The sequence below is a fragment of the Cherax quadricarinatus genome, chromosome 16, assembly GCF_038502225.1.
Source record: "Cherax quadricarinatus isolate ZL_2023a chromosome 16, ASM3850222v1, whole genome shotgun sequence".
In the NCBI taxonomy this organism is placed as follows: Eukaryota; Metazoa; Arthropoda; class Malacostraca; order Decapoda; family Parastacidae; genus Cherax; species Cherax quadricarinatus.
Genome location: NC_091307.1, coordinates 39,134,182 through 39,158,143, shown reverse-complemented (window position 1 = coordinate 39,158,143; position 23,962 = coordinate 39,134,182). Strand labels below are relative to the sequence as shown.

General features: G+C 43.8%; 1 protein-coding gene across 1 annotated transcript in view; it reads right to left on the bottom strand.

Annotated features, from left to right (window-relative positions):
* LOC128688799 (uncharacterized) overlaps positions 1-23,962 on the bottom strand; it is a 158,765-nt gene that overhangs the window by 15,716 nt on the left and 119,087 nt on the right. The window contains exons 7-8 of the mRNA XM_070085687.1: positions 22,952-23,098; positions 9,420-9,545 (exon numbers count right to left, since the gene is read on the bottom strand). Coding sequence (XP_069941788.1) covers positions 9,420-9,545; positions 22,952-23,098 — 273 coding nt within the window. The remainder of the gene's footprint in view (positions 1-9,419; positions 9,546-22,951; positions 23,099-23,962) is intronic.

The following is a 23,962-nucleotide window of genomic DNA, read 5'->3' as shown; positions in this document are numbered from 1 at the left end:
CCTGTTCTAAACCCATGTTGCCCTGGGTTGTGTAACTGATGGGTTTCTAGATGGGTGGTGATCTTGCTTCTTAGGACCCTTTCAAAGATTTTTATGATATGGGATGTTAGTGCTATTGGTCTGTAGTTCTTTGCTGTTGCTTTACTGCCCCCTTTGTGGAGTGGGGCTATGTCTGTTGTTTTAGTAACTGTGGGACGACCCCCGTGTCCATGCTCCCTCTCCATAGGATGGAAAAGGCTCGTGATAGGGGCTTCTTGCAGTTCTTGATGAACACAGAGTTCCATGAGTCTGGCCCTGGGGCAGAGTGCATGGGCATGTCATTTATCGCCTGTTCGAAGTCATTTGGCGTCAGGATAACATCGGATAGGCTTGTGTTAATCAAATTTTGTGGCTCTCTCATAAAAAATTCATTTTGATCTTCGACTCTCAGTCTGGTTAGCGGCTTGCTAAAAACTGAGTCATATTGGGACTTGAGTAGCTCACTCATTTCCTTGCTGTCATCTGTGTATTGGTTTAGAAATAGGGTAGTTGATGAGTGGAACAGTCTACCTAGTTTGGGTAGTTTCAAATTTAGGTTGGATAAATATATGAGGTTGGATTTGAGTGGGACTTGCAAATGAGTGGATAATTATCAGAGCTTATTTCTTGGGTAGCATTGAAAATTGGGTTGGGCAAATGTTTAGTTAGTGGGATGGATTGTAAAGGACTTGCCTAGTATGGGCCAACAGGCCTGCTGCAGTGTTCCTCCTTTCTTATGTTCTTATGTTCTTAACCAAGGGAATATAGAATTGAAGAAGTTAAGATACTAATGGTTCACATGGATGTCAGGATGATTTTTCTTCAGCTTTCAGGCTGGTTAGAAGGTGGAGGTGGGCTTCATACCTAGTTTTAAGACTGGTTATGACAGGGTCCACGAGGCAAGAAGGGAGAAAATATGGCAGGAAGCAAGAGGAAGAGCGCGCGCACACACGCACACACATAGGAATGAGAAGTTTCCTGCATGAAGTGCAGTGGGAAAGAGAACTAGATGGAAAGACAGTAAATGAAATGATGGAAATAGTGACTAAGTGCAGGGAGGCAGAGGAAAGGTTCATACCAAAGAGCAACAGAAAAAAATGGTAAGACCAGAGTGAACCCATGGTTTAAATGCAGGTGTAAAGAGGCCAAAGCCAAGTGTGCTAGAACATGGAAAAGGTATAGAAGGCAAATAACTCAAGAGAACAAGGAGATGAGCAGAAGAACCAGAAACCAATATACAGGGATAAGGAGAGAGGCCCAGAGTCAATACATGAACGACATAGCATCAAAAGCCAAATCTGAACCAAAGTTGTTATACAGTCACATTAGGAGAAAAACAACAGTCAAGGACCAGGTAATCAGGCTGAGGAAAGAAGGAGGGGAGCTGACGAAGAGTGACCAAGAAGTACGTGATGAACTAAACAAAAGATTTAGATTGTAATAAAGTTGGTAGAATTACCGACAATATGTAAAGTAAAAGGACACAAGTGCAACTAATGTGACATTTATTGTAGCAACGTTTCGCTCTCCAGGAGCTTTATCAAGCCATTACAAACAATACATGGACACAGAGGGTATATAAAGGCTCAGAGTGAGGTGAATACTAGTGAGGTATCATTTCGATGTTCACTAGTGGTAGTAGTAGTAGTAGTAGTAGTGGTGGTAGTGACAAAAGCAATTAATTCGTACATGAGTAAAAGGATATAAAAGCTATTACTTGGGTAACATAAAAATAGGTTGGACAAATATAAACTGGAATGAGGCAGGTTGTTTCAGTGTTCACTCTCTGTGCTTTGTGTAGTATAACAGGAGAGACTATGTGATGGCAGGGTTTACTGTTTTCAGGAGGATTCTTGCTAAGACTTCGGAGATGGTGAAGCTGCCGTTGTTTTGTTTAATTGTATTCGAAACAGCGATCAGTGCTGATTCAAGGCACTTGCGTGTGCGGAAATTAGTTTCTTTTATCACTAATTGGGCGTCTCTGAATTTCATAAGATGATTGGTGGAATTTCGGTGTTGTACACAGGCGTTGTTTAAGTTGTCGTTCCTACATGCATATATGTGTTCATTGAGGCGGGTGTCGAGGTTTCTTGCTGTTTCACCTACGTAGATCTTGTCACAGCCTCCACAGGGTATAGTGTAAACTCCTGCATTGACTGGTTCGTGGTACTTGGGTTTTGTCCTGGTTAGATCCTTTATTGAAGTGGTAGAAGCGATGGCGACTCTGGTGTTAGCTTGTGAAAGTACTTTTGAGACGTTTAGTGCAACCTGGCTGTTGGGAAGAATTATAACTTTGTTGGGAGTGGTGTTGATGCGTGGAGAATTGATGATCTGAAGAGCTCTTTTCTTGCAGTCTTTGATGAAAAAAGAAGGAAATTGTAACTCAGTGAATGTTTGGTGAATGTAAGTACATTCCTCGTCAAGAAACTCAGGACTACAAATTCGGTATGCTCTTAGGAAAAACCCGATGATGATGCCTCTTTTGGTCTTGGTATCTTGACTGGAATAGAAGTGTGTGAGATCATTTTTATTGGTGGGTTTCCGATAAACTTGAAATCTTAGGTTGTTGTCTACTTTGTGAATGAGGACGTCGAGGAAAGGTAGCTTGTCATTGGACTCTTCTTCTAGTGTAAACTGAATCGCTGGTTCAACTGCGTTGAGCCTTGCCTGAAGATCCCGTACATCAAAACGTTTTGGAGTTATTACGAGGACATCGTCCACGTAACGTAACCAAGTGACGCTTGAAGGGATGATGTTGGCGAAGTGTTCGGACTCTAGGTGTTCCATGTATAAGTTGGCTAGGACGGCACTTATTGGGGACCCCATTCCCATGCCGTAGGTTTGTTTGTAGAGCTTGTTATTGAAGGAAAAACAGTTGAAGTTAACACAGAGTTCAATCAAGTCAACAAAATCTCCGGGAGGTAAAGGAAGATTAAGGTCCTGGTTGACTTTACGTCGTAGAACCTCGATGGTTTTTTTGGTAGGTACTTTTGTGAAGAGGGAAGTCACATCCAAACTGCTTAGTTTCTTGTTACGGATGGAGAGGTTACGGATGCGGTTGAGAAGGTCGCCTGAGTGTTTAAGATGAGCGGGGCTGATGGTCCCCAGAAGGCAGGAAAGATGTTTGGCAAGAACTCCGGCTAGTTTGTGTGGAGCACTGCCTATTCCTGACGTGATTGGTCTGAGAGGAATATTGTGTTTATGGGTCTTGGGTAAACCATACATGTGTGCTGGTTTAGGGTTGCTTGGTAACAAGTACAGAAGTTTCTTCCCTTCTCTAGTGCGTTTGAGTATTTGTCTGCTTTTGTATAGAAAGTCTTTGGTGAGCGTCTCCCACTGTTGAGTGCTGATAGGTTCGTCACGCACCTTAACCGACTACGAGAAACAAGCACTGAGTCTGGGGCTCAAATTTACCACCAACATACGCAAACCTAACTATCAACTCAATCTTGTTACCAGGAACCATAGACACAGTGACAGCAACTTCCAGAAGGGTTATATACAGGGCCTTCTCACTGCAGCTTTATGTGAACCTTCTTCTTCTAATCTTCCTAGAAGATACATCACTGCCCTTAAGGACCTCGCCAACGACCCGAACATTATCGTCACCACCGCCGACAAAGGAGGTGGAGTCGTCATACTCAACACCAGTGACTACAACACTAAAATGATGGACCTTTTGAATGATCAATCTACATACGAACCTATCAGCACTCAACAGTGGGAGACGCTCACCAAAGACTTTCTATACAAAAGCAGACAAATACTCAAACGCACTAGAGAAGGGAAGAAACTTCTGTACTTGTTACCAAGCAACCCTAAACCAGCACACATGTATGGTTTACCCAAGACCCATAAACACAATATTCCTCTCAGACCAATCACGTCAGGAATAGGCAGTGCTCCACACAAACTAGCCGGAGTTCTTGCCAAACATCTTTCCTGCCTTCTGGGGACCATCAGCCCCGCTCATCTTAAACACTCAGGCGACCTTCTCAACCGCATCCGTAACCTCTCCATCCGTAACAAGAAACTAAGCAGTTTGGATGTGACTTCCCTCTTCACAAAAGTACCTACCAAAAAAACCATCGAGGTTCTACGACGTAAAGTCAACCAGGACCTTAATCTTCCTTTACCTCCCGGAGATTTTGTTGACTTGATTGAACTCTGTGTTAACTTCAACTGTTTTTCCTTCAATAACAAGCTCTACAAACAAACCTACGGCATGGGAATGGGGTCCCCAATAAGTGCCGTCCTAGCCAACTTATACATGGAACACCTAGAGTCCGAACACTTCGCCAACATCATCCCTTCAAGCGTCACTTGGTTACGTTACGTGGACGATGTCCTCGTAATAACTCCAAAACGTTTTGATGTACGGGATCTTCAGGCAAGGCTCAACGCAGTTGAACCAGCGATTCAGTTTACACTAGAAGAAGAGTCCAATGACAAGCTACCTTTCCTCGACGTCCTCATTCACAAAGTAGACAACAACCTAAGATTTCAAGTTTATCGGAAACCCACCAATAAAAATGATCTCACACACTTCTATTCCAGTCAAGATACCAAGACCAAAAGAGGCATCATCATCGGGTTTTTCCTAAGAGCATACCGAATTTGTAGTCCTGAGTTTCTTGACGAGGAATGTACTTACATTCACCAAACATTCACTGAGTTACAATTTCCTTCTTTTTTCATCAAAGACTGCAAGAAAAGAGCTCTTCAGATCATCAATTCTCCACGCATCAACACCACTCCCAACAAAGTTATAATTCTTCCCAACAGCCAGGTTGCACTAAACGTCTCAAAAGTACTTTCACAAGCTAACACCAGAGTCGCCATCGCTTCTACCACTTCAATAAAGGATCTAACCAGGACAAAACCCAAGTACCACGAACCAGTCAATGCAGGAGTTTACACTATACCCTGTGGAGGCTGTGACAAGATCTACGTAGGTGAAACAGCAAGAAACCTCGACACCCGCCTCAATGAACACATATATGCATGTAGGAACGACAACTTAAACAACGCCTGTGTACAACACCGAAATTCCACCAATCATCTTATGAAATTCAGAGACGCCCAATTAGTGATAAAAGAAACTAATTTCCGCACACGCAAGTGCCTTGAATCAGCACTGATCGCTGTTTCGAATACAATTAAACAAAACAACGGCAGCTTCACCATCTCCGAAGTCTTAGCAAGAATCCTCCTGAAAACAGTAAACCCTGCCATCACATAGTCTCTCCTGTTATACTACACAAAGCACAGAGAGTGAACACTGAAACAACCTGCCTCATTCCAGTTTATATTTGTCCAACCTATTTTTATGTTACCCAAGTAATAGCTTTTATATCCTTTTACTCATGTACGAATTAATTGCTTTTGTCACTACCACCACTACTACTACTACTACTACTACCACTAGTGAACATCGAAATGATACCTCACTAGTATTCACCTCACTCTGAGCCTTTATATACCCTCTGTGTCCATGTATTGTTTGTAATGGCTTGATAAAGCTCCTGGAGAGCGAAACGTTGCTACAATAAATGTCACATTAGTTGCACTTGTGTCCTTTTACTTTACATACAAAAGATTTAGAGAAGTATTCACAATAGAGTCAGGAATGCTTCCAGCAAACTGTGGAGGTAGGGTGCACCAGCAGGTGCTGGACACAATACACATAACCAAGATAGAGGTGAAGAAACTGCTAGACGAACTAGATACCTTAAAGGCGGTGGGTATAGATAACATATCTCCATGGATACTGAGAGAGGGAGCAGAGGAACTGTGTGTGCCGCTCGCGGCAATCTTCAGTAAATCTATCGAAACTGGGAAGTTGCCTGAGGCGTGGGAGACAGCACATGTAGTTCCAATTTTTAAGAAAGGAGGCAGACAGGCAGCGTTAAACTACAGGCCAGTGTCACTGACTTGTAAAGTCATGGAAAAGATTATCAGAAGAGTGGTGGAACACATTGAAAAGATTGGGCGCATACATGACAGTCAGCACGGCTTCAGAGATAGGAAATCCTGTGTCACAAATTTACTTGAGTTCTACGATAAGGTAACAGAAGTAAGACAGGAGAGAGAGGGATGGGTAGATTGCATCTTTTTAGACTGTAAGACGGCTTTTGACACAGTACCACACAAGAGACTGGTGCAAAAATTAGAGGAGCAGGCAGGAATAACAGGGAAAGTTCTGCAATGGATCAGGGAATACCTGACAGGAAGGAAACAACGAGTGTTGGGATGTGCTGAAGTGTCGGAGTCGGCGCATGTGTCGAGTGGGGGTTCCACAAGGTTCAGTCCTTGGCCAAGTGCCGTTTCTTGTATACGTGAATGACATGGTGGAAGGAATAGATTCAGAAGTGTCACTGTTCGCTGATGATGTGAAACTGATAAGGAGAATACAAGTGGGCGAGGATCACTTAAGATTACAATAGGATCTGGACAGACTACAAGTATGGTCGAACAAATGGCTCCTGGAGTTTAACCCCAGTAAGTGTAAGGTCATAAAGATTGGGGAAGGATACAGAAGACCGCAGATAGTGTACAGGTTAGGAAATCAAAAGCTGTAAACGTCAATTAAAGAAAAGGATCTTGGGGTAAGCATTATAACGAACATGTCCCTTGCGGCACACATCACTCAAATAACTGTTGCAGCATATGGGAGATTGGCAAACCTGAGATGGGCGTTTAGACATATGAGTAAGGAGTCTTTCACGACATTGTACACCATGCACGTAAGGCCTATACTGGAGTATGCAGTGCCAGTATGGAACCCTCACTAAGTTAAACGTCAAGAAAATCGAAAAAGTGCAAAAATTTGCAACACAATTAGTTCCGGAACTGAGGGGTATGTCTTATGAGGAGAGGTTAAGGGAACTCAACCTGATGTCATTAGAGGATAGGAGGGATAGAGGGGACATGATAACAACATATAAAATATTGAGGGGCATTGGCAAGGTGGACAAGGATCGAATGCTTCAGAGATGGGAAACAGGAACAAGGGGCCACAATTGTAAGCTGAAAACCCAGATGAGTCATAGGGATGTTAGGAAGTATTTCTTTAGCCTTAGAATTGTCAGGGAGTGGAATAATCTGGAGAGTGAAGTAGTGGAAGCAAGTTCCATGAATAGCTTTAAGAAGAGGTATGACAAGGTTAGTTCCATATGTCACATATATGACATATATATGTGTGACATATGTTATATGTCAAGGTTAGTTCCAAGTGCTTTCGTGACTTTCACATTATCAAGGAACTATAAAAGTAATACATAACAGGAAGGCATATAAAAGGTCTAGACCACACCTCACCATCACATCCCACAACAAAGCAACACTTGATGTGCTACGACACCCGACTCATAAGAAAGGAAGAACACTGCAGCAGGTTCGCTGGCCCAACTAGACGTGCCCTTCACGACATCCCACTAACAAAATATTCTACCCAAGAAATAAGATTTATTATTTGTCCAATGTATTATTAAATTCTTCCCAAATTTTAGTAATTATAAATGGATCTAATTTATATAAACCAAAGGAAATATTCATATTATTTTCAAAACTGCTTTTTATGAAACAAGATTCAATTATATTCCTGTCGACCATAGACTTGCTTGATACTACTTTCTCAACTTTTTGAAAATCAATTGGATGGTTAAAATCTCTCACGTGAATAAATAGAGCATTAGAATCTTGTCCAGTTCTAATGCTATATTTATGTTGTTTTAATCTTAGTTCGAGACTTTTACCAGTTTGACCAGTTTGAAGTCAGCGGTTCTAGTTGAACCGCAGGCTTCAGGAGAAAGTTTAGTTAAATAACAGTTGTTACCACGTTCAGGATCAGGTGGTACACAAGAGCGGGATTAATACATTATTCTATTTGAATGGAATGCATACACTACATGGAATACAGCATTCTAGCATACACTGTCCTATACTCGGATTTATGTTTTTTTCATGATTGCCTGTAAAAAATGTATCCGGACCTTTGCATACATCGGTACTTGTCCCAAGTGAACCTTTGTTCTTAGTAGTCGAGTAGTCTTGATCTAGGGTATGGGAAAGAGAAGTGTCGTATTATATGAGAATGAATATGAGTTGCCACAGTTTCTTAGTTTCTTTTGTTGAAGATACGGTGTTTTCGGGAGATTCTGAAGAGAAGTTGCAAAGGTTGGTAAACGAATTATGGAAGGCATGTAAAAGGAGGAAATTAATTGAAAGTGTACATAGGAAACAGCAGGTGATGACAGAAAAAATATATGGAAGTGAAAGATTGAATATCAGATTGGAGGGAGGGAGACTGGAGGAAGTAAATGTGTTTAGATATTCGGGTGTAGACTTGTCGACAGTCGGCAGATGAGTCTATGAAAGAAGTAGACCTATGAATTAACTATGCGTAAAAAGGTGAGTCGTGCACTGAGACTTCTGTGGAGACAAAGAACCTTATCCATGGAGACAAGAAAGGGAATTTACCAAATTATAGTGGAACCAATGCTGTTGTATGAATGTGAAGCATTGGTTGTGAATGTTGTAGCGGCGTGAAAGTTGGTAGCAGTGAGTATATGTTAGAGGGCACTGTGTGGTGTGAATATTATGCTGAGAATGTCTGCGTGGGCACAAGAGATGCTGTGGGGCTACAAAAATGTTATTCACAGGACAGAGGAGGGGCTGTTGAGGTACTATGGACATTTAGAAAGGATGAAGCAAAATCGCATGAAAAGAAGGGTATATAAATTTGGGGTAGAGGGAGGGTGGGTAGAGGTCGTCGCAGGATGGGCTGGAGGGAGAAAGTAAGGAAGGCTTATGTGAGCATGCTACAAAATTGTGAGTGGAGGCAGGGAGGTTTTCATGATTTGACAAGCTGTTGGAGTGTGAGCAGGGAAATATTTTTGAAGAGATTCAAGTTAATTGACTAGCCGCACTTGAGTCCCTGAGGCAGGTAAGTACAGCGCCTGCACTCAGAAGGTGGGGTGGGGATGTTGCTGTTCGGAGGATCATCTAAGCTGTGATATTGACACACTTCAGACAAGACAGTGACTGAATGAATGACGTTGAAAGCGTTTCTTATGCTTTAGATCACCCTATCATGGTGGGAGAAAGCCGATACATTAAAGAAAACTAATGAAATGAATAACGTCAGCAACATATGCCAAACTTTCAGATACATAATTGACATTCTGAAATATAACAAAAAAAGTCACAAAAAATTACCTAAAATGTTACTAGAGCAGTTTTGGAGTCAACAACAACAGTCCATATACAAAAATAATTCATAGGTTGAAGGCAAGTTATGGACGAGAATCACGTCAGTCATGTCATTGTTAACAAAGATACTCCAAGTCTGACGCTTATAACATGAACTTTCGAAAATGTAATTGCACTCAAAAACAAACCTTGGCTTCGATGAAAGGAAGAATTTTGCCGACTGCTCCCGACCGATGGTTGACGGCTACCCAGGAGGACACAAGAGTGGTACTGCACTCAGTAGTGCCGTACCCTTGACCAGTGACCGCCCCACTCTGAAGAGGAGTGCAGGAGAATATGAAGAGTCATGTCCTAAATATTATTTGCTAATGAGAGATAAAAACTCTTTTAAAAGACCCAGAGGGATTGAAGACCCTAAAACTGGAGGTGCAGGAAGCTGAGGTCCTCAGCCTGGTGTACACGAGGAATAAAGTTGGAAAAATAAGCTATATGAACATCATTTTAAAAGCTAATAAATGTCTGAAATTAACAAACAATGACGTATGAAACAAATTAACTTTGAAAGATGAGATATTAAAAGTGAAGTGAGTTAAGAAATGAGTCACTTAAACAAGCAGGGCGGGAACTTTTAACTCAAGAATAAACGTAAAAAAATTATTACCAAAAATATATTAGGAAATTTAAAAAAATTGGAAGGTTCACTAACCTGGACAAATGTGAAATTTGAAAAGCAATCTCTAAAATACTAGAACCTAAGACCAGGGCTGAGGTGTTATGAAAAGTGGAGTTGAAACTATCCTTGTAGAGTGAAGTGAGGGACTTTCAGCAGACGAACTTCTTGCATGATGATCACTGTATCCATCACCATGCATGATCATTGTCCCCATCACCATGCACGATGATCACTGTATCCATCACCATGCATGATGATCACTGTATCCATCACCATGCATGATGATCACTGTATCCATCACCATGCATGATGATCACTGTATCCATCACCATGCATGATGATCATTGTATCCATCACCATGCACGATGATCACTGTATCCATCACCATGCATGATGATCACTGTATCCATCACCATGCATGATCACTGTATCCATCACCATGCATGATGATCATTGTATCCATCACCATGCATGATCACTGTATCCATCACCATGCATGATGATCATTGTATCCATCACCATGCATGGTGATCATTGTATCCATCACCATGCATGGTGATCATTGTATCCATCACCATGCATGGTGATCATTGTCTCCATCACCATGCATGGTGATCATTGTATCCATCACCATGCATGGTGATCATTGTATCCATCACCATGCATGGTGATCATTGTCTCCATCACCATGCATGATGATCATTGTCTCCATCACCATGCATGGTGATCATTGTCTCCATCACCATGCATGATGATCACTGTATCCATCACCGTGCATGGTGATCATTGTATCCATCACCATGCATGGTGATCATTGTATCCATCACCATGCATGGTGATCATTGTCTCCATCACCATGCATGATGATCATTGTATCCATCACCATGCATGGTGATCACTGTATCCATCACCATGCATGGTGATCATTATATCCATCACCATGCATGGTGATCATTGTCTCCATCACCATGCATGATCATTGTATCCATCACCATGCATGGTGATCATTGTATCCATCACCATGCATGGTGATCATTGTATCCATCACCATGCATGGTGATCATTGTATCCATCACCATGCATGGTGATCATTGTCTCCATCACCATGCATGGTGATCATTGTCTCCATCACCATGCATGGTGATCATTGTCTCCATCACCATGCATGATCATTGTATCCATCACCATGCATGGTGATCATTGTATCCATCACCATGCATGGTGATCATTGTATCCATCACCATGCATGATGATCACTGTATCCATCACCATGCATGGTGATCATTGTCTCCATCACCATGCATGGTGATCATTATATCCATCACCATGCATGGTGATCATTGTCTCCATCACCATGCATGATCATTGTATCCATCACCATGCATGGTGATCATTGTATCCATCACCATGCATGGTGATCATTGTATCCATCACCATGCATGGTGATCACTGTATCCATCACCATGCATGGTGATCATTGTCTCCATCACCATGCATGATGATCATTGTATCCATCACCATGCATGGTGATCATTGTATCCATCACCATGCATGGTGATCATTGTCTCCATCACCATGCACGGTGATCATTGTATCCGTCACCATGCATGGTGATCATTGTATCCATCACCATGCATGGTGATCATTGTCTCCATCACCATGCATGGTGATCATTGTATCCATCACCATGCATGGTGATCATTGTATCCATCACCATGCATGATCACTGTATCCATCACCATGCATGGTGATCATTGTATCCATCACCATGCATGGTGATCATTGTATCCATCACCATGCATGGTGATCATTGTCTCCATCACCATGCATGGTGATCATTGTCTCCATCACCATGCATGGTGATCATTGTATCCATCACCATGCATGGTGATCATTGTATCCATCACCATGCATGATCACTGTATCCATCACCATGCATGGTGATCATTGTATCCATCACCATGCATGGTGATCATTGTATCCATCACCATGCATGATCATTGTATCCATCACCATGCATGATCACTGTATCCATCACCATGCATGGTGATCATTGTATCCATCACCATGCATGGTGATCATTGTCTCCATCACCATGCATGGTGATCATTGTCCCCATCACCATGCATGGTGATCATTGTATCCGTCACCATGCATGGTGATCATTGTCTCCATCACCATGCATGATGATCATTGTCTCCATCACCATGCATGGTGATCACTGTATCCATCACCATGCATGGTGATCATTGTCTCCACCATGCATGATGATCACTGTATCCATCACCATGCATGATTATCATTGTATCCATCACCATGCATGATGATCATTGTATCCATCACCATGCATGGTGATCATTGTCTCCATCACCATGCATGGTGATCACTGTATCCATCACCATGCATGGTGATCATTGTCTCCACCATGCATGATGATCACTGTATCCATCACCATGCATGATTATCATTGTATCCATCACCATGCATGATGATCATTGTATCCATCACCATGCATGGTGATCATTGTCTCCATCACCATGCATGGTGATCACTGTATCCATCACCATGCATGGTGATCATTGTCTCCACCATGCATGATGATCACTGTATCCATCACCATGCATGATGATCATTGTCTCCATCACCATGCATGGTGATCATTGTCTCCATCACCATGCATGATGATCACTGTATCCATCATCATGCATGGTGATCATTGTATCCATCACCATGCATGATGATCACTGTATCCATCACCATGCATGGTGATCATTGTCTCCATCACCATGCATGGTGATCACTGTATCCATCACCATGCATGATGATCACTGTATCCATCATCATGCATGGTGATCATTGTATCCATCACCATGCATGATGATCACTGTATCCATCATCATGCATGGTGATCATTGTCTCCATCACCATGCATGGTGATCACTGTATCCATCACCATGCATGATGATCATTGTATCCATCACCATGCATGATGATCACTGTATCCATCACCATGCATGATGATCACTGTATCCATCACCATGCATGATGATCATTGTATCCATCACCATGCATGATGATCATTGTATCCATCACCATGCATGGTGATCATTGTCTCCATCACCATGCATGATGATCATTGTATCCATCACCATGCATGGTGATCATTGTCTCCATCACCATGCATGGTGATCATTGTCTCCATCACCATGCATGATGATCATTGTATCCATCACCATGCATGGTGATCATTGTCTCCATCACCATGCATGATGATCATTGTATCCATCACCATGCATGGTGATCATTGTCTCCATCACCATGCATGATGATCATTGTCTCCATCACCATGCATGATGATCATTGTCTCCATCACCATGCATGATGATCATTGTATCCATCACCATGCATGATCATTGTATCCATCACCATGCATGGTGATCATTGTATCCATCACCATGCATGGTGATCATTGTCTCCATCACCATGCATGATGATCATTGTATCCATCACCATGCATGGTGATCATTGTATCCATCACCATGCATGGTGATCATTGTATCCATCACCATGCATGGTGATCATTGTATCCGTCACCATGCATGGTGATCACTGTATCCATCACCATGCATGGTGATCATTGTCTCCATCACCATGCATGGTGATCATTATATCCATCACCATGCATGGTGATCATTGTCTCCATCACCATGCATGGTGATCACTGTATCCATCACCATGCATGGTGATCATTGTATCCGTCACCATGCATGGTGATCACTGTATCCATCACCATGCATGGTGATCATTGTCTCCATCACCATGCATGGTGATCACTGTATCCATCACCATGCATGGTGATCACTGTATCCATCACCATGCATGGTGATCATTGTCTCCATCACTATGCATGGTGATCATTGTCTCCATCACTATGCATGGTGATCATTGTATCCATCACCATGCATGGTGATCATTGTCTCCATCACCATGCATGGTGATCATTGTCTCCATCACCATGCATGGTGATCATTGTATCCATCACCATGCATGGTGATCATTGTCTCCATCACTATGCATGGTGATCATTGTATCCATCACCATGCATGGTGATCATTGTCTCCATCACCATGCATGGTGATCATTGTCTCCATCACCATGCATGGTGATCATTGTCTCCATCACCATGCATGGTGATCATTGTCTCCATCACCATGCATGGTGATCATTGTATCCGTCACTATGCATACTTATAAGAACATAAGAACATAAGAACGAAGGAACACTGCAGAAGACCTATTGGCCCATGCGAGGCAGGTAAAAGTCTCCTACCGGCTTAAGCCAATGCACCCAACCTAGTCAGGTCAGGTCACATTGACTTAAGGGAGGAACACGGCAACCGATCTGGTAGCACAAGCTATCAGGTCCAACTCACACCCACCCACATCCACTCATGTTTTTATCCAACCTATTTTTAAAGCTACACAACGTTCTTGCCTCTATAACTGTACTCGGGAGTTTGTTCCACTCATCCACAACTCTATTACCAAACCAGTACTTTCCTATATCCTTCCTGAATCTGAATTTTTCCAACTTAAAACCATTGCTGCGAGTCCTGTCTAGGCTAGATATTTTCAGCACACTATTTACATCCCCTTTATTTATTCCTGTCTTCCATTTATACACCTCAATCATATCCCCCCTAATTCTACGTCTTTTGATACATGGGATCAACTTTGTCATCCTCCTTTGTACATTTTCCAGAGAATTTATATCCATTCTGTAATACGGTGACCTAAACTGTGCAGCATAATCTAAATGAGGCCTAACCAAGGATGTATAGAGTTGAAGAACAACCTGAGGACTCCTATTATTTATGCTTCTTGATATGAAGCCAAGGATTCTATTAGCTTTATTGCGAACACTTATGCACTGTTGTCTTGGTTTCAGATTACTGCTAACCAGAACTCCTAAATCTTTTTCGCATTCCGTTATATTAAGATCTACATTATTTAGTTTATATGTGGCATGGTTATTGTCCTGTCCAACATTTAGAACTTTGCATTTGTCTATATTAAACTGCATCTGCCACTTCTCCGACCACTGCATCAGTCTATTCAAATCTTCCTGGAGTGCTCGAATGTCCTCGTCAGAATGTCGCTCTTTATGCCCTCATCTATGTCGTTTATGTAGATTGTGAACAGCAGGGGGCCCAACACTGACCCCTGTGGAACACCGCTCGTGACACTTCCCCACTCTGATTTCTCCCCATTTATGCAAACTCTCTGCTGCCTATTTGTCAACCATGCCTCTATCCAGGAAAAAATTTCTCCTCCTATTCCATGTGCCTTAATTTTCCTCAATAGTCTCTGATGTGGGACTCTGTCAAAAGCCTTACTGAAGTCCATATACACAATATCATATTCATTACCATGATCTACCTCCTCAAATACCTTAGTGAAAAAAGTTAATAAATTCGTAAGGCAGGAACGCCCCTTTGTAAAACCATGCTGAGATTCGTTGATTAATTTATGCTTTTCAAGGTGGCTACGAACTGCCTCGGCAATTATTGATTCCACAAATTTTCCCACTATGGAGGTTAGGCTTATTGGTCTATAGTTCGAAGCTAAGGACCTGTCACCTGCTTTGAAAATAGGTATCACATTTGCCATTTTCCACTTATCTGGCACCATGCCAGTTTGGAGTGATATGTTGAAAAGATTAGCCAAAGGTGTGCTAAGCTCCTGTTTACATTCCTTTAGAACCCTTGCATACAGTTCATCAGGGCCTGGGGATTTGTTAGGTTTTAATTTATCTATTTGCCTAAGGACCATGTCACTTGTGACCCTAATCGTGCACAGTTTATTGTCGTCCTGTTCTACATAATTTATCATTACTGGAATATCGCTGGTATCCTCCTGTGTAAAAACTGAGAGGAAGTATGTGTTAAAAATTCTACACATTTCCTTATCACTGTCAGTGAGCTGTCCCGAGGAACTTTTGAGTGGGCCTATCTTGTCCCTGATCTTACTTCTGTATACCTGAAAGAATCCTTTTGGGTTAGTCTTCGATTCTCTTGCAATTTAACCTCATAATCTCTTTTTGCTTTTCTAATTCCCTTTTTTATTTCTCTCTAACTGAATATATCGATTTCTTAATTGCCCCTCTCCTCTTTTGATTTGCCTATATATGCCTCTCTTTTGACCAATCAGATATTTTAATCTATTGTTCATCCATTTAGGATCATTTTTGTTTGATCTGATTTCCCTAGTTGGAACGTAATTTGACTGAACAGCTAGAACTATGCCCTGGAAAGCATCATATCGGCAACCATCACCACCCACCTGACCCTTAGTCAGGTCATTCCAGTTCAGCCCACCTAAGTAATTTTTCAGTCCTATGAAATCAGCGAAGCGAAAGTCAGGGACGGAGACTTGATTGCCATTATTAGGGGAATTCCATGATATATTAAAACTGAGTGATTTGTGATCACTTTCCCCAAGCTCATCATTAACCTCAAGATTATTAATTAGTGTTTCCCTACTGGCAAGAACCAAGTCAAGGAGGTTGTTTCTTCTAGTTGACTTTGTCACAAACTGTTTTAAAAAACAATCCTGGATCGTATCAAGAAAGTCACCTGACTCTAAATTTCCTGTCAAATTGCTCCAGTCAATCTGTCTGTAGTTGAAATCTCCCATTACCACAACATTTTCGTATGTAGATGCCTTACGAATTTCGTCCCATAGAAGTTTACTGCACTCCCTTTCAAGATTTGGGGCCCTGTAAATCACACCCAAAATTAGTTTTTCTCGGCCCTCGAGAAGCTGTAACCAAACAGATTCAGTGGCTGACGCTTCTACTTTTATATCTTGTCTAACACAACAATTTAAATTGTCTCTGACATACATCGCTACTCCACCACCCTTCCTGTTGACCCTGTCAGTGTGGAATAATTTATAGCCTTGTATGTGACATTCAGAGGGCATCTCTCTATCTTTCAGATTGAGCCAGGTCTCTGTTATAGCAATAATATCTATTCTGCACTTGCAATTAATCTTAGCTCATCTATCTTACTTCTTACACTCCTGCTATTAGTATAGTAAACCTTAAGGGAGCTAGTCCCTTGCTGCCCTCTGCTGTCCCCCTTTGTTTGCTGACCTGATCTATTGTCTTTATTTATAACTTCATGCTGAATGCCTTTTATACATTTACTGATTCCAACCCTAGTGTTGCAACCTGCTTGTTTCCCACACACACCCATACCACTATCTTCTATCAGTTTAAAATCATAGGCATTTCACCAATGGCCTTCTCAATTGAGTTTGCAAGTGCTACCACCCCAGCCCCAGAGAGATGTACCCCATCCCTTGCATACATATCATGTTTGCCATAAAAGTTGTTCCAGTTGTCAATGAATGGGATTGCAAGTTCCTTGCAGTATCTGTCTAGCCAGCAATTTACACCAATTGCCCTAGACAACCATTCATTTCCTACTCCCCTTCTAGGCAAGATGCTACATATGATTGGGACCCCTCCCTTAGACTTAATGAAATCTATAGCTGACCTGTACTTACCTAGCAGCTCTTCTCTCCTACCCTTCCCAACATCATTTCCACCAGCACTGAGACAAATAATGGGCTCGTTCCCATTACCTGACATGATATTATCCAGCCTGTCAACTATGTCCCCAACACCAGCTCCAGGGAAGCACACACTATCTCTCATCTTCTTATTCCTATTACAAAAAGCACGGTCAGTATATTTTACCTGAGAGTCACCAACCACAAGAATGCGCTTTCCTCTGTTAGCAGGGGCAGTAGTACCCTTACCTTCACTGGCCACTGAAGTACATTCATCCTGAAGAACAGAGAAGCGATTTCCTACCTTCAGATCTTCACTCTTAACTTTCCTTATTCTGATTCTCCTCCCATTACTGGTTACCACTCGCCACTTGTAGCAGGTGCTGGACTGCACCTCACTGCTGGTAGCCGTTGCTACCTCCCCACCTACAGCCTCCTCACAGCGAGAGACAGACTGCACCTCACTGCTTGAAGCTTCATTCCCCACAACTCCAGCCACCTCACACTCTCTCCCAGACCCACTGAGGTGGACCTTCAGCCTCCTAATCTCCTCCTGGAGAAGCAAGACCTCCTCCTTCAACTCTCCAACCTCAATTTTTAAAACACTGCAGAAGCAAGCCATGCTTTGTAACCGTCCACGCTAATCCCCAAAGCAGCTCAGGGTCTGTGACCTCACGTGACGACTGACCACTGAACACTGACGACTGATCCAAGGAGAGCGAGAGAGTGAAGACTGATCCAAGGAGAGGGAGAGAGTGAAGACTGATCCAAGGAGAGGGAGAGAGTGAAGACTGATCCAAGGAGAGGGAGAGAGTGAAGACTGATCCAAGGAGAGTGAGAGGGTGAAGACTGATCCAAGGAGAGCGAGAGAGTGAAGACTGATCCAAGGAGAGGGAGAGAGCGAAGACTGATCCAAGGAGAGGGAGAGAGTGAAGGCTGATCCAAGGAGAGGGAGAGAGCGAAGACTGATCCAAGGAGAGGGAGAGAGTGAAGACTGATCCAAGGAGAGCGGGAGAGTGAAGACTGATCCAAGGAGAGGGAGAGAGTGAAGACTGATCCAAGGAGAGGGAGAGAGTGAAGACTGATCCAAGGAGAGGGAGAGAGTGAAGACTGATCCAAGTAGAGGGAGAGAGTGAAGACTGATCCAAGGAGAGTGAGAGGGTGAAGACTGATCCAAGGAGAGCGAGAGAGTGAAGACTGATCCAAGGAGAGGGAGAGAGCGAAGACTGATCCAAGGAGAGTGAGAGAGTGAAGACTGATCCAAGTAGAGGGAGAGAGTGAAGACTGATCCAAGGAGAGTGAGAGAGTGAAGACTGATCCAAGTAGAGTGAGAGAGTGAAGACTGATCCAAGGAGAGGGAGAGAGTGAAGACTGATCCAAGGAGAGTGAGAGAGTGAAGACTGATCCAAGTAGAGGGAGAGAGTGAAGACTGTTCCAAGGAGAGTGAGAGGGTGAAGACTGATCCAAGTAGAGGGAGAGAGTGAAGACTGATCCAAGGAGAGTGAGAGGGTGAAGACTGATCCAAGTAGAGGGAGAGAGTGAAGACTGATCCAAGGAGAGTGAGAGGGTGAAGACTGATCCAAGGAGAGCGAGAGAGTGAAGACTGATCCAAGGAGAGGGAGAGAGCGAAGACTGATCCAAGGAGAGTGAGAGAGTGAAGACTGATACAGGTAGAGGGAGAGAGTGAAGACTGATCCAAGGAGAGTGAGAGAGTGAAGACTGATTCAAGTAGAGTGAAAGAGTGAAGACTGATCCAAGGAGAGGGAGAGAATGAAGACTGATCCAAGGAGAGTGAGAGAGTGAAGACTGATCCAAGTAGAGGGAGAGAGTGAAGACTGATCCAAGGAGAGTGAGAGGGTGAAGACTGATCCAAGTAGAGGGAGAGAGTGAAGACTGATCCAAGGAGAGTGAGAGGGTGAAGACTGATCCAAGGAGAGCGAGAGAGTGAAGACTGATCCAAGGAGAGAGAGAGAGCGAAGACTGATCCAAGGAGAGTGAGAGAGTGAAGACTGATCCAAGTAGAGGGAGAGAGTGAAGACTGATCCAAGGAGAGAGAGTGAAGTCTTATCCAAGTAGAAGGAGAGAGTGAAGACTGATCCAAGGAGAGTGAGAGGGTGAAGACTGATCCAAGGAGAGCGAGAGAGTGAAGACTGATCCAAGGAGAGGGAGAGAGCGAAGACTGATCCAAGGAGAGTGAGAGAGTGAAGACTGATCCAAGGAGAGGGAGAGAGTGAAGACTGATCCAAGGAGAGTGAGAGAGTGAAGACTGATCCAAGGAGCGTGAGAGAGTGAAGACTGATCCAAGGAGAGGGAGAGAGTGAAGACTGATCCAAGTAGAGGGAGAGAGTGAAGACTGATCAAAGGAGAGGGAGAGAGTGAAGACTGATCCAAGGAGAGTGAGAGAGTGAAGACTGATCCAAGGAGAGTGAGAGAGTGAAGACTGATCCAAGGAGAGGGAGAGAGTGAAGACTGATCCAAGGAGAGGGAGAGAGTGAAGACTGATCCAAGGAGAGGGAGAGAGTGAAGACTGATCCAAGGAGAGGGAGAGAGTGAAGACTGATCCAAGAAGAGGGAGAGAGTGAAGGCTGATCCAAGGAGAGGGAGAGGGTGAAGACTGATCCAAGGAGAGTGAGAGAGTGAAGACTAATCCAAGGAGAGGGAGAGAGTGAAGACTGATCCAAGTAGTAGAGGGAGAGAGTGAAGACTGATCCAAGGAGTGGGAGAGAGTGAAGACTGATCCAAGGAGAGGGAGAGAGTGAAGACTGATCCAAGGAGAGGGAGAGAGTGAAGACTGATCCAAGGAGAGTGAGAGAGTGAAGACTGATCCAAGGAGAGGGAGAGAGTGAAGACTGATCCAAGGAGAGTGAGAGAGTGAAGACTGATCCAAGGAGAGTGAGAGAGTGAAGACTGATCCAAGGAGAGGGAGAGAGTGAAGACTGATCCAAGGAGAGAGAGAGAGTGAAGGCTGATCCAAGGAGAGGGAGAGGGTGAAGACTGATCCAAGGAGAGTGAGAGGGTGAACGCTGATCCCAGGAGAGCGAGAGAGTGAAGACTGATCCAAGGAGAGGGAGAGAGTGAAGGCTGATCCAAGGAGAGGGAGAGGGTGAAGACTGATCCAAGGAGAGTGAGAGAGTGAAGGCTGATCCAAGGAGAGGGAGAGAGTGAAGGCTGATCCAAGGAGAGGGAGAGAGTGAAGACTGATCCAAGGAGAGGGAGAGAGTGAAGACTGATCCAAGGAGAGTGAGAGAGTGAAGACTGATCCAAGGAGAGTGAGAGAGTGAAGACTGATCCAAGGAGAGGGAGAGAGTGAAGGCTGATCCAAGGAGAGGGAGAGAGTGAAGGCTGATCCAAGGAGAGGGAGAGGGTGAAGACTGATCCAAGGAGAGTGAGAGAGTGAAGACTGATCCAAGGAGAGTGAGAGAGTGAAGACTGATCCAAGGAGAGGGAGAGAGTGAAGACTGATCCAAGGAGAGAGAGAGAGTGAAGGCTGATCCAAGGAGAGGGAGAGGGTGAAGACTGATCCAAGGAGAATGAGAGGGTGAAGGCTGATCCAAGGAGAGCGAGAGAGTGAAGACTGATCCAAGGAGAGGGAGAGGGTGAAGACTGATCCAAGGAGAGCGAGAGAGTGAAGGCTGATCCAAGGAGAGGGAGAGAGTGAAGGCTGATCCAATGAGAGGGAGAGAGTGAAGACTGATCCAAGGAGAGTGAGAGAGTGAAGACTGATCCAAGGAGAGGGAGAGAGTGAAGACTGATCCAAGGAGAGTGAGAGAGTGAAGACTGATCCAAGGAGAGGGAGAGAGTGAAGACTGATCCAAGGAGAGTGAGAGAGTGAAGAGTGATCCAAGGAGAGGGAGAGAGTGAAGACTGATCCAAGGAGAGGGAGAGAGTGAAGACTGATCCAAGGAGAGGGAGAGAGTGAAGACTGATCCAAGGAGAGTGAGAGAGTGAAGACTGATCCAAGGAGAGGGAGAGAGTGAAGACTGATCCAAGGAGAGCGAGAGAGTGAAGACTGATCCAAGGAGAGGGAGAGAGTGAAGACTGATCCAAGGAGAGGGAGAGAGTGAAGACTGATCCAAGGAGAGGGAGAGAGTGAAGACTTATCCAAGGAGAGGGAGAGAGTGAAGACTGATCCAAGGAGAGTGAGAGAGTGAAGACTGATCCAAGGAGAGGGAGAGAGCGAAGACTGATCCAAGGAGAGGGAGAGAGCGAAGACTGATCCAAGGAGAGGGAGAGATTGAAGACTGATCCAAGGAGAGTGAGAGAGTGAAGACTGATCCAAGGAGAGGGAGAGAGTGAAGACTGATCCAAGGAGAGGGAGAGAGTGAAGACTGATCCAAGGAGAGGGAGAGAGTGAAGACTGATCCAAGGAGAGGGAGAGAGTGAAGACTGATCCAAGGAGAGGGAGAGAGTGAAGACTGATCCAAGGAGAGGGAGAGAGTGAAGACTGATCCAAGGAGAGGGAGAGAGTGAAGACTGATCCAAGGAGCGTGAGAGAGTGAAGACTGATCCAAGGAGAGGGAGAGAGTGAAGACTGATCCAAGGAGAGGGAGAGAGTGAAGACTGATCCAAGGTGAGTGAGAGAGTGAAGACTGATCCAAGGAGAGGGAGAGAGTGAAGACTGATCCAAGGAGGGGGAGAAAGTGAAGGCTGATCCAAGGAGAGGGAGAGAGTGAAGACTGATCCAAGGTGAGTGAGAGAGTGAAGACTGATGCAAGGAGGGGGAGAGAGTGAAGACTGATCCAAGGAGAGGGAGAGAGTGAAGGCTGATCCAAGGAGAGGGAGAGAGTGAAGACTGATCCAAGGAGAGTGAGAGAGTGAAGACTGATGCAAGGAGGGGGAGAGAGTGAAGACTGATCCAAGGAGAGGGAGAGAGTGAAGACTGATCCAAGGAGAGGGAGAGAGTGAAGACTGATCCAAGGTGAGTGAGAGAGTGAAGACTGATCCAAGGAGAGGGAGAGAGTGAAGACTGATCCAAGGAGAGGGAGAGAGTGAAGACTGATCCAAGGTGAGTGAGAGAGTGAAGACTGATGCAAGGAGGGGGAGAGAGTGAAGACTGATCCAAGGTGAGTGAGAGAGTGAAGGCTGATCCAAGGAGAGGGAGAGAGTGAAGACTGATCCAAGGAGAGGGAGAGAGTGAAGGCTGATCCAAGGAGAGGGAGAGAGAACTCGTCAACAGTTTAGTGGAGTCTGTGTGAAGGTCAATGATGGTAGTTGCTCATTACAACAGAAAATTTCTATTATTTACATTGTCTCTCTTGTAACAAAACAATGGCGTCTCAAGGGCGTCTAGAGACTCCTGAAGATTCTTGTACGAGTACCTTATACTAGAGTACCTTTTGTGTGTGAGTACGCTGTGTGTGAGTACCGAATGATTGAATACTATGTGTGTGAGTACCTAGTCACTGAGTACCTTATACTACAGTTCTTTTTGTGTGAGTACCTTGTGTGTGAATATCTAGTGATTGAGTACCTTTTGCGTAAGTGTAGCCAAGGTGGAGGGTGCGACTGGGGCGGAGCCGCTACCGATGGCTCGTAGGGAAGACAGGTTGTACTGGTCCAGCAGCGGTGATGTGGACAAGAAGTGCGCGATGTGCGGTACTATCGGCAGGAAAGTTATCTGATGGGGAGAGTCAGGCGTCAGTAGAATCAAAATTTGAGAAGTGACGTTTGTGATAACACAATTTTGGTGATGGTGTAATATGATTATTATTATTATTAAAGATTCGCCGGTATTCTCCCGGCTCGGGTCTTTTCCAAGTGGTGGTCCGGCCTTGTCTTCCTGTCTTGGGAGTGTCTGAGACCTAAGTCTGCCATGGGAGGAGATACAATCACCCCCTCATCTTTGGGACCAACTGTCCCCAGGCCTAGCCACAAGCTAGGCCTCTCTGGTCTGTCATCCCCTCCCCCAGGGGGCTAATGGAAATAACAGTCTTGTGAGCTGCAAGCTCTGGCTCAAGGCACCTACCCTACCCTAGAAGGGCTGGTCATGGTGTCGATCACCTGTAATATGATGATGATGATGGTACATTAACATGATGTACATTAACATGATGGTACATTAACATGATGTACATTAACATGATGTACATTAACATGATGTACATTAACATGATGTACATTAACATGATGTACATTAACATGATGTACATTAACATGATGTACATTAACATGATGTACATTAACATGATGGTACATTAACATGATGTACATTAACATGATGTACATTAACATGATGTACATTAACATGATGTACATTAACATGATGTACATTAACATGATGTACATTAACATGATGTACATTAACATGATGTACATTAACATGATGTACATTAACATGATGGTACATTAACATGATGTACATTAACATGATGGTACATTAACATGATGTACATTAACATGATGTACATTAACATGATGGTACATTAACATGATGGTACATTAACATGATGGTACATTAACATGATGTACATTTTCATGATGT